The sequence below is a fragment of the Lissotriton vulgaris genome, chromosome 3_1 (assembly GCF_964263255.1).
Source record: "Lissotriton vulgaris chromosome 3_1, aLisVul1.2, whole genome shotgun sequence".
In the NCBI taxonomy this organism is placed as follows: domain Eukaryota; kingdom Metazoa; phylum Chordata; class Amphibia; order Caudata; family Salamandridae; genus Lissotriton; species Lissotriton vulgaris.
The window spans coordinates 870380911-870393208 of record NC_141689.1 but is presented as its reverse complement, the minus strand read 5'-3'; the positions used below and the strand labels follow the sequence as shown (position 1 = coordinate 870393208).

At 46.5% G+C, this 12298-nt stretch overlaps 1 protein-coding gene across 1 annotated transcript in view; it reads right to left on the bottom strand.

The window, feature by feature from the left end:
* The window catches only part of LOC147727140 (fructose-1,6-bisphosphatase isozyme 2), a 326433-nt gene extending 318687 nt beyond the window's left edge, over positions 1-7746 (bottom strand). The window contains exon 1 of the mRNA XM_086961191.1: positions 7440-7746. Coding sequence (XP_086817317.1) covers positions 7440-7609 — 170 coding nt within the window. The 5' untranslated portion in view covers positions 7610-7746. The remainder of the gene's footprint in view (positions 1-7439) is intronic.
* Positions 7747-12298: the final 4552 nt, after the last annotated feature.

The window sequence follows — 12298 nt, the reverse complement described above, 5'->3', positions numbered from 1 at the left end:
CACCAGATAGACATAGGCGTTGATTACGATGCCGTCTGGAAAAGCTCCGAACGGGATTCGGATTCAGCTAATCTGATTCGGAACCTATATTTCCGCCCAAATCGGACACCTTTCCAGACGACCAATTGCGATACAAGGAATCCGGTTGGGCTGTCTGAATTGTTTCCGAATGGCATTCAGACAGCCCGAGCCGTTCGGAGCCTATTCGTACAGCACTATGGACACTGTTTCTGAACGAGTGTTCACGATGGCCAAATCGGACAGCCGTCCCAATTCGGTCAGCCTGACATGAAACAGTTGTCGGAATCTGACTTTGGGGGCCCGTAGCAGGCCCCCCTTCACCTGTAGGCCTCTGGGTGGGGCCCGTGGGGGAACCCAAGGGGCCCCTCTCACAAATCATGCACAGTTTGGCAGGTACCATGGGGTGCCCGTCACAGGGAGCATGATTTACCCCAACCACCCCTTTTTAGGTTTCGCTGGGGGGCGGAGCCGTTAGGCTCCTCCTCCAGAGAAATCTGTAGTTTCTAGTATGGGTGACTTGAACACGCCTCTCTGCTTCATTGGCTAGCTCCATAAATGGAGGCTAGCCATTGGAACAGAAAGGCGTCCGTCAATGCCGGACCAGACACGGGGGCGTTCCCGAGATTCTTTGGCTTTTGCCGACGTCACGCGACGCCGGGAACGCCCCCGAGTCTGGTCCGGCCGGGCCGTGCTTGCTGCTGTCCTGCCTTGTGTCCCTCCTCCCGCCGTCCCCACGTTTCCCGCCTCCCTCCCGCCGTCCGTTCCTCTCGTGTCCTTTCCCGCCCCCCTCCCGCCCCCTGTGTCCTCTCCCGCCCCCTCCCGCCGTCCGTTCCTCTCGTGTCCTTTCCCGCCCCCCTCCCGCCCCCTGTGTCCTCTCCCGCCCCCTCCCGCCGTCCGTTCCTCTCCCGCCCCCCCCCTGTCCTCGTAGGTGCTTCGACATACCTTGTGTTTTACCAACACGCCATCCTTTCTAGGTGGCTCATTTCGTGGGTACTCTGTTTTTAATTCGTAAAATAGCTATTTTGCACTTCGTTCCGCTCTGAAATTCCCTGCGCCTTGGCGGTGATGGAGGGAGCGGAGAGACTGCAGGAAAACACCTTCCAACAGAACTGCGGGCAGCCAAGTACGAGCTCTTCGGTGGTTCCGGCCTTCGGAAACATGTATGTTAATTTGTATTTGGTGACAGTTTTTTAACATTACATTTATAAAACTGCGTATTACAGTAGTGTCTAGTCTTGGGATTGGCGTGCCTACGCCATACCACTGCGTTTTTCAGTGGAGCAGGTGGGACAGTCGAGCAGGTGGGACCAACGATGCGATATACTCTTGGTTTCTTTCACAAACTGGCTGCATTAGCCGCCGTCAAGGGACTCTTCCGCCATTTCAGTCTCCCTCTTTGTCTCGTTTCAGCGTAATGGCGGCTCTGCGCTGTTCGTGTAATGGCGGCAGGCGGGCGGGGTCGCTGTAATGGCGGATTAAGCAAGCCGTGTAATGGCGGCGTATGTTACTTCGAACCTATTGATTGCTTCGCAAGGACTTAAATAGTGCATATGTGCCGTAATTTGATACCACGGTTTCGAGCATGACCTATTGACTTGCTTTGAAGGCATTATCTGTTTACTTGTGGTAGAAATAATTGACCCGACTCCGGTGTAAGAGGAGCGTTGCGCAAAGAAATTTAAAATTGACGACCCCCGCCCACAATTAGGATTTAAGTACCATTCGTTTAATCTTTGAAATCCCGAATGCGCGTTGTAAAACCATGGTGCTGTTCTGCTTGTAATTTTCCTCGAGTGTGTTCTTACCGAAAATCAATTTCAAAGAGTGTTGGCAAAACGGCACTTGCGGCCAGTAAAAGCCCGCCCAGAAAACTCCTGATCGCGTTTTCCAACTACCTCATCCTCCGATTAGTTGTCGGTTATTCTCGGTGGCCAGGGAAGCCTTGTCAATGAAATATTGCTGCGGCGTGGAACCTGTCTTGCATGATGCTAGTCCAATATCTTTAGGTGAATAGAGCAGAGATCAATTTTTAGCCTAGCATTTATCTTCAAAGGGGTGGGGATGAGTGGTAACACCCAGATACAGTAGTAAGCTGCTGTTGGGAAAAATACTCCATCTTTGAGACTGGTCTTCTGCTGTCGAAGTACATGTTTTAACACGATGCATTTCGGTTAGCGTTTTGTTGTGAATACGCATGTTATGCCGCACATGGGTTGTGGTAATTCCACAACCGCGGTAAACGGAGTGGCAACTGAATAGCATTATTCCAGCAGTCCTGTCTTTCACCCTGCACTGCTGTTAAGTACGACAACCGCCTGGCTCATTGTCTCCATGAAGTGGGACAATAACTGACTTGGCTGGGCACTGCGTGGTTCTCCAAACGGTGACATGCTGCCATAACACGGCGTGTGTGTGGGGGGGCTCTTGCGTGTGTGTGTGGGGGGGCTCTTGTGTGGTGTGTGGGGGGGCTCTTGTGTGGTCTGTGTAGGGGGCTCTTGTGTGGTGTGTGTGTGGGCCTCGTGTGTGTGTGGGGGGCTCTTGTGTGTGTGTGGGGCTCTTGTGTGGGTGTGTGTGTGCAAATGCAATACGTCTCGCATTTGCGACAGAGTAAGCTATTGGCATTGTAAATGACAATGCCATATATTTATCTGTTTTCAAAACCAACACATAAATAAAAAGTTTGTCATTTACAATGCCAATAGCTCTAACTTTTCCGAAGGCGAAACCGTTGCATTGTAAATGCTTGTTTCAGTGGGCGCCTGTGTTCTTGTTCAGAACACAGGCTCTTATTGAAGTCAATGCGAGTCCGACCAAACGATGTTGGGAAGCATCGTAATCAGTCGGTCAGGCTCACAGAAACCGAGTCAGTCGGAAATGATTCCGAAATTGATTTGGTCAGAATAGTTTTCAAATGACATCGTAATTAACCCCATAGTCGGACACCTGACACTGTACAGGGTCCTGGGACACACCCAGAAGCGAAGGGTAAAGAAGGGGATCGAGGAAGAGAGGCTTTGCTTTTTCACCCTGTAGTTGATACTGCTGTAGAAGCGTGCAGTTGCGATGGTGCAAGCACGGCCTTGAGAACCTTCTGGATAAACTTGTTGTGATACATGCAATGCTAGTAACCTTTGTTGATGGTATGTATACAAAACAAATAAAGGTATTTTTAAAAATGCAATTGCACAGCCTGGCAGTTTCTCCATCAGTGCAAAATTGTACCATGTGTACAAATTCACATTGTGGAAATAGCAAGATCAAAAAATATTACATGTCTTTGGCAGTACTGTGCTTTGTGTGAGTTGTTCAGGTTTCTTGGTGGACTACTGGAAATGTTTGTTAGTTGTAAGAAGTAGTACATATGCACCCATACATCATAGTACTACTACTAGTGTAGATTTACTATGTTTTCTTGTCCAGTTTGGGTCCAATGTACAAAGAAAAGTTTAAAGTTTACACCTGTAAACATATTCTACGTACGGATATAAATGTATGCCTTTTGGGAATTCACAAGTATTCCCAGTAGTATTCCAGGCTTAGTATGGGGAATGTGAGGTGGCAATGTCCCCCTGCTCCCATTTCCCAAAAGTGGGGTTGTATGCAGTGTACAATTCCACAGTCAAGAAATGCAGCCAAATAGGCAACTGCTTTTTTTGTCTCCATTGCGAAAAAAGTTTTCCTGTATAAACCCCTTCACCTGAATACCCACAAGTCTGGGGGTGGTCCTTCACCCTTCCTGCTTCGGAAGTGAAATGCAGGATTTGTGAATGTTCACAAACTCACAATTCTGTACATGTTTACAAACTGACAAGGCAAACACACACCTTAATCCGCCCATTTTACATACCTTGATCCGCCCACTTCCCACCCCTTGTGCGTGGTTTACTACAGTGAAATTCCACCCTAAAAATTCCAACATCATGCGGACAGCAGCAAATAAAACTAGAACTTCTGCTGAACATGATTTTGTACAGAACATTAGTCATGAGATATTTTTATTTGCTTGGTCGAAGACTGTGCACAGCCTTGCTATTGGACAGAACTGTGAGCCAGCATTCCTCTAGATACCGGACCTTTTTCTTTGCAGGGCAGCGAACACTAGGGACTTGCATGATTGACATATTGCTCCTGCCAATGTCATTCCAAAGTCACTCCACATACTCCAGGTAGTTACATATGCTGCTTCACCCGGTCTTGAAGGTCGAGCCTAGCGGAGAGGGCCTCTTGGAATCCCTCCAGACTTCCAAGAGACTTCTCTGTGTGGGTCGACTTCCTCCCACACATTCCATTGGCCTTTGCGTGTGGCTTTCAATATTGAAAGCACTCAAATGGCCAAAGAGGGATGCATGTCCTGTCTTTCCTCTAAACTTTCACTCCCATGGCCTAGGGGTCTCGGTAGCGAGGAGTGGACCAAAGGGTGCCAGCTGCATTCGTCCCTTATTGTGGCTCATGTTACTAATTAAACACAGCGCGGTTGCTTTCAGTTTCCCGGCCGCACTTGTTTAATGGGTTTTTTCTTGGTGCTTTGCTCCCGCCCTTGTTTATTCTGTTATGTTCAGTGCAGTTGGTGAGCCATAACGTGTGGTAGCGTTATTCTACAGATATGTTACACCCTGGAGTCTTTATATACCTCACACGGACACACAGGGACCATTGTGTTAAAATGCGATTGATTCCCGTTTTAGAAACGCTACCCAATACTTTCACTTTTTTGTTTTCATTAGCAGACATTATTTAGTGAGCCTTTCTTTTTGTTGCGATTATTACGTTTATGTTTAAAATACATTTTATAATGCCGTCCCCCTCAGTTGATCTTTTCACACCAAATATTTTGTACACTGGAAAGTGAGTAGTACTTTGTTTGCCATGCATACGCGGCAATAGTTGCATTGGCAGAATTGTCTAATCACTCTTGTGGCAGTCTCACCTTGTGGCTCCGCCCCCGCACCCAATCTGGTGAACTTTCATACATTAGCAGTAGAATGGGGCTTTGCGGGGGGTGGCTGACCGGAGGGAGGCTCGCCCCCCCGGGGAATTTGGGGCCCTGGAAGGAAGGGTGGGGGGAAGGATTTAGACGGGGACAGGAAGGGAGTTTGGGCTGGTTGGGCTAGCTGGTGGGAATTGGGCTCTTTTTGGGCTTGGGCCGATAAGAGCGGCCATTTTGGGTCACTGTGCACCATTTCGTGGGACAGTGACCCAGCAGCCGGGGGGCATTCTCGATCGTTGTCCCGCCCGCCGTCCCTTTAGGACAGGTTTGTTGATGGAGTAGAGGGGAGTATGTCCGGGGTCATGGCCGTCATGGGTTGGAAAGGGGGTTTTGTGGGAAAGCAGGTGCTTTCTGGGTTAAGAGTGGCTGGATGTATTGTTGCTGGGAGCAGGTGCTGGAAAGTTTATGTAGGATGGCGCTTTTTCCTAGTTAAACAGGGGGGTAGGATAGGAGGAATGAGTTTTACGGGCTGAGGGGGAGGGAGTGTACATATTGCAGATGTTTAAACAGTTGAGGAAGGCGTTTTGGTAATTGATACTGATGTTTATGTTGTTGGCGGGGAACTGTTTAGGGGTGGTGGTGGGGGGTTTTGGTCAGGTATATGTATAGTTAGTTAGGCCTAGTTTTGTATGGCAAAGGCCAAGGATGTGGTATATTTTTCAGGATGCACCAATTTCCCAATAAAGCGGCCTTTATCACACCTTACATCTGTCTCCGGTCGGTTCTTCCCCTCCCCATCTCCCGATGGGCCCCAAGGATACGAGAAAAAATATAAACTCAACCCACTTCATGTGCCCATTTCTTTAAATACGCTGTACAAATGCAAGCGGTATTAAGCTAATTCTGTAGGCGAACACAACATTTTTAACCCTGCTGACTTCATTTAGATTCATAGTTTTCTGAGGCCCCTAGTTTCCAATTATTTTACACTTGGCTTGCAGTCCGGGTATATTTCTTCAAGAGAATCTTGTTTGATCCGGCACATTTCACATTATGGACTTTATTATACATTATTATCATGTTCAAAATGATCCAATTTACAACGTGCAGTTTTGCCGGTGCTCCAGCAAGGTCTCTGCTAACAGTATACCACATTGTGTTCTCGGCTAGCATTAGTAGCAGGCCTCTATTAAGAGAGATGTTAATCCAAAGTCTAGATTTGTATTTAGTTGAGGCACTGGGCTTTAAGCACTTCTGCCACCTTATCCACATCCCTTTATGCCACATCTAAACATGCACTCTCCGCCATTTGACAGTCCCACTTCCACTTTGCATGAGTAGGCATGTGCTTTTTGTGCAAGTGAAAGAATAACCTATTGGGCGCAGTCTACCTTATAAAACGTCTCTTGGTGCTTACTCAACAGCATAGAAAAATTGTTTTGTATGTCTGACTAGAACCAGGTGAACAAAGGTAAAAGGCTTTATTTTAGAGAAGGGTATTTAATAAAACGGGGCATGTGACTAAAAATCTTTCTGTCTGAATTTTCAAACTTAAACCTAGGTGTAAACATAAACGGCTAAATCATGACTACGTAGGGCATGACCAGGTGCGCATGTTGATACCCTCTGGTTTAGAGAGTCGGGTTTTAATCAGTGTTGGAGTTTAAATATTCAGTATACTAATTTGAATCTGATTCAGTCATTGACAGAGTGCCAACCTAAGTAGCTTACAAACTCGAAGTGTAAGCCATTCCGAGCTTGTAACACATAATCTCACTTTAAACTGTACCACTGCATGGTCGTTCAGTTGTACATAATGCTTTCTTGGTCATATATAAGGTAACAAAAATTCTTCTGACACTTCTTTATTATAACTTTTCAGCATGCTGCAGACTTCTGTACAGCACAGCTTAAAGACATAGGCAAAGTCAATATCTCTGGCTAAACACTTATGAGGTCCCAACGGCAAGACGTCAGAAAGAAAACCACTGTGCAGCATTTCAATAGTTAATAAAATTAGAAGGAGAAGGGTTCAAGTTGATTTGGGTGAACCGGGGCAATGCACGATGAAGCCGACTCTGAATGTGATTAAATTTAATGTGCAGTTATCGCTGATGTCTTATTGTACAAAGCAACGTGCTGGGCGTGCCAAGAAGCAATTGTAATCATATGGTATTGTGGTTAATCTGTAATCAATAAAAAGTTTGTGGGAAAAAAAATTAGGAGGTGTGATGTAAATTCCACATATCCCCAGTGATTTCCACCAATAGAGTTCTGTTTAGCGCTAACAATGTTACCACTGATTATTCCTCATTTCATTGTTTTTTGTTGTACACGCCCCTCAACAACGAATATCGTTTTAGATTGTTGTTACCAATGCTCTGGAAGCAGCATGTGATAGCTTTGCTAGGAATACGGAAAAAACACTGCGCATGCGCAGAATGTGCACCTGTCTCGTGCGGCGCTCGCGGCTGCAGAGCCGGGGACTCACATGTGGGCGATGCCCGCCTTCCGCACTGCAGACGAGATGGCCTTGATGGCAGTCAGTATGGCGTTCAGTAGCTGGGTCATTTCTCCCGTTCCCTTCGCCTGCCGTCCTTTCTCCATTACATAGCGGGTCAGGGTTATCATGTCCGTCTCGAAAGGGCTTCTGTCCGACATTTTGTTATCGCAGATAGGTGCGCCTCTTCGCAGCAAGCAACGTTTTTCGGCGCCCTCCTGGTACTTTGTGGCCGCCTGCTGTAAGAAGGTTTCTAAGTTCTGTGGCAGACGCGGCGGAGGGGTCGTTGAAATGCTACAGAGGCCATGTGACGATTCACATGCCCGAAATACCAGGCAGCGTCCTTCCCTGGCAGGGAAGGAATCATTTGGGTCGCGGCCACCTGCTATAACCGTGTTTGAGCCTCGGCCTGCTCAAAACACTGAATGTGAGACCCCCTGGAATGGTGTGAGTGGGGGCAGTTCTAGCCCTCATCCAACTGATGCCAGATTTTACTCTGTGCGGAGTATTAATGTTACATAATGAAGGGGCAGGCCTTTGGACATGGGCCAACTGTTAGCAGACGTGCATTTTACCATTAGGCAAGCAATAGGAGTCTACGTCACTCCAAAGGAGATGTAATTATGGGTAGTACATATAAACTGAGACTAGACTTCCCAATGAATGAAATCCACATTTCACAGACATTATTACACATCTGCGAAATATGGAAATATTTCATAAATATGACATTATCCTTGGGAAATATGAGTATGGCATTAACCGTGTGAATTATGGATTTATAGACAACTGTTTTTGTGTGTAATGAAAGTAGCCAAGCATATAATGCAGTCTAAGCCATTTATTTACAATCCTTCCTTCTCAACTTCTAAATCGCTACTCATTTAATGTTGACATACTGGCCTACCATAAATATATTCACACTCTCTCTACTTATTGCAAATATAAATTTTTAAAAAGCCTCAAACTTGAAAAATAGTTCATGGATCCATGTGAAATACGGAACATATTTCAGAAGTTCCTGTGAAATATAGCTTCAGCATCATGCAACCCCAAACCACCCTGCATAGTTTTATCCTTGTCCATTGTTTAATCAACATTCACCTCAGGAAAGGTAAACATAAATGTGTATTTTTATTCCAATCAGTGCCCACTTTTACTTGCACTTTTCAGAGGAAAGTTTCCACATTTTATCCCTTCTAATGACAGAATGTGTTTTGTGGCAAAGTCATGGAGTTTTTTTCTCCAAAATTCTACATCATTTGCTACATAAAATCTTCTTTTTACTACAGACAACAACAATTATAGTCAACTACTTCAATTAGCAATATAGGATCATAATACACTGCAACTCATCATGTAGCCAATATAGGTAATATACCTTATAAAACCGAAAGCTGAATTAGACATAAGACTGTCAAATATGTTTTTACTAGCTTCTTCATACAAAAGTTAAGAAATCCCGAAATTAAGGCGTGACCTTCACCTCATTTCCTATTTCCAGCGACACGGTGCTTCAGCTAGGTGTGCGGATGGTGCTGCAACATCCTTGAATAATTTTGCAAGTGTTCATGAGAACGATCAAGATCAACAAGAGGACTTTCAGTTTTGTTTTTATCTTGCATCTTTTTAGGTATGCTTTCAAATGCAGAGGTCAAACTCAGGAATCTCGTCTGACAATTTTTTTAACACGGAGATTGTTGTTTACATTTCCCTTCTCTTACTTCAATGTGAGTGAATTTTGCAACTCAGTAGCAATCCTCCAGGGGTACGGAGTGGGAGCGGAGTAGGCTGCAATATGTCAAGTAGTTTCTAACATAAAACAAAGTTGAAATACTTGTAAATGGACTTCACAAATATTTCAAAATATATAAGCAGAAATTACAGATCAAATGGGGCATATTGTTTTTTTCTAATTCTGAAGTGTGATGGAAACAAATATTTAATAGCATAAATACAAACAAAACACTTCATCTGTGTGGAAACTATGCACAGAAAAGATTTCCTCAAGCTATTGTTTGTGCAACATATAGGTTCAGCAGTAAAACTACATGTCTGATGCAACAAAGAACATTTCAATGAAAAATATACTCAGTGTTCATGGCAGTTCCTTACAACTCTATGGGGCATATTATCAAGGGCAGTATCGCCGCTTTAGCGGCACTTTTTGCCGCTAAAGCAGCGATATTCTTATCAGCGACGGCTCGTGGAGGGAGTACGGTGGGGCAGGAGGGTGGGGAGGGGGAGGGGCAGGGTGGAGGTTGCTAAAAACCGGCATATGGATAATTGCAGGTAAGTAAACAATTTAATTAATAAAACGAATTTCGTAGTGCGCCTTGCATCGCAAAATGCAGTGCAGTGCGAGCTACGAAATTCGTTTTATTAATTAAATTGTTTACTTACCTGCAATTATCCATATGCCGGTTTTTAGCAACCTCCACCCTGCCCCTCCCCCTCCCCACCCTCCTGCCCCACCGTAACTCCCTCCACGAGCCGTCGCTGATTCTTATCGCTCTATTAACAAGGCGGCGCTAACATGCATTAGTGCATGTTAGCAGCCGAATTTCTAACGCTACGTATCTTAGCGATATACATCGCTAATGAGATACAAAGTAGGCGTGGCATTTTGAAACAACTTGAGAAATGTCGGTAACACAACATCGAGGTATTTACAACGCGACCCCGTAACAGCATAGCGATGAAAAAAGTCCAGCTAAATGTGGTTTTCGCCAGATTTTAGCACCTCAAAAAATTCTGACTTAGCCATCTTGTCAATGAGAGGTGGATTGTCAAGTTAAGTCCACCATGGCATATTATCAAGGATTTCCCTATCGCTGAGGTTTTATCGCTGGATTTCCAGCTATATTCACGCATTTCGCCGCTATTGCTGGGTTTTTTATCGCCTTGGAGATAAGCGTTGATGATAATGTCCTAACTCAGCGATGGAATCGAGCCATAGCCGGCGATAAGTAAAACAGCGCTGAGTGCACTTTGCAATATTTATCGCAATTTCTTGATAATATCCCCCAATGTTTTACCCATGTAATTCAGAGAATGAGCTTCAAAATATACCACTAGACACATATCCAAACCCTACAATTCTTCTGTCTGCTGAGTGGACGTGGCTCATTTGCTACACTTGTCCTTTATGCAGGGTTTTGATTTTTCACAAAACCTGTGGCTTTGGTGACTTAACATCAATGGCAGAACCCTCTCTTTGAAAATTATTCCAGTACCACTGTCCAGCATACTAACTCCAACTACTTTACAACGCTCGTGTTTATAAATGTTTTAAAAGGTTCATTAATGGTGTGATAAAGTTGTGAAGTGCCACTGTTGAGCATTGTAGTGTCAGAACATTGGTGTGTGTTAAGAAGTAAGGTGTTAGGGGTTGTGGCTTTGGCACCAAGCATGGCAGACGTGTGAGTGCGGAGCTCCGTCCGGGCCCACAGTCTATCCTTTTTAGGTCTCGCTAGACGAAAGCAAAGCGAAGCTTTGCTGTCTAGGGAGACAACTAATGTTGTTACTTTTGGGGGAATGAGGACAGCAAAGTGCCACGCGCTTTTTGTGGTCGAGATTGGACCTCGTGAGCGCGCACGCCCAGCTGGCGCAGTGCACATCCCCTGCCTCTCATTCTCACCTAAACACACAATCGGGCACACACGCAGGCAGGCACACACACAGACGCAGGCACATACAAGCGCACGCACACACAGCCACACACGCACATGCACCCCCCCTTCCCCCCCCCAGCCACGCACGCACCCCCACCGCTCACGGGCACGCACACACACACACAGATACAACCCCATCTCCCACTCACCGTGCTCTTTCTGCCTCGTCCGTGTCCCTCTCTCCCTCGGCAGCCATTGGGTGTGTCTCGTTTAGGGCTAGCTGGTGTTGGAGCGCGAAGCACCGCTCCCGCCACCAAAATGTATTGTCACCGTGACGGCTTGCAAGTACAGACGGGGCCACGCGCAGATTGTCAACGTGCGCGTGCTCCCTTCCTGGCTCCGAACGCGTGCTGCTGCTGGTGCAGGGGCTGCAATACCACAGCCGGCCACTCGGGACAGGTCCGAGACCGTCAGGGGGAAGCTGCGTCTGAGGTAGGAGCGAGGCATCGCCGCAGAGAAGGAACCAGGCCGGCTGCTGGGCACTGAGCACTGAAAAACCCCAGAGCAGCAAGGCCCCACCTCCCCCCACACCTCCGGAGTCCGGTTCGTTTCATCCTTAATTGTCGTCTAATCGAATAATGTAGGCAGGCTAACTTGACGCGATGTTGCTTCCATAATGAACTGCCTGCTATAGCAGTTATACTCAGGCGTGGCAGCAATGAAAAAAAAAACATGTGCGCGCGTTTTCTCACAGCCTACTCTCACCCAACTAAAAACAAGCCCAAAAACAGCGTCTTTCAGTCTGCTTATAAACATCAAGTGCTTATGGCTGCTGCCGCACGCACTGCAGTACCGCCATTAACAGTACATAGAAATGCTAATTTTGACAACGTGGGCATCATTTGAATAAAAACGGCCCAGCGGGTCAATGAGAACTGGCAATTTGGCATAAAAAGCTTCATCTTGTCCTTCAGAGCCTTTATCCCTAAAGGAGTCTCAAGAAGGACGATTTGCATCCCCACCCAGTCCTCGCTGTGTTATGCGCCCCTTCCCCTCCCCGCCCTCTCCCCCGCAGGCGTGCAGCCCCATATGTAAAGGTTGGCTTTTGTGTCAGTAATTGTTGTCTGTTGACACTGAAAAGGGCTGGGAAACGAGCACCTAACCTACGCTCCCCCCCCCTCCCACAGACCACCACCGCAGTGTGAGGCGCACACACCCAAGGAGCTTCAGCCCAGG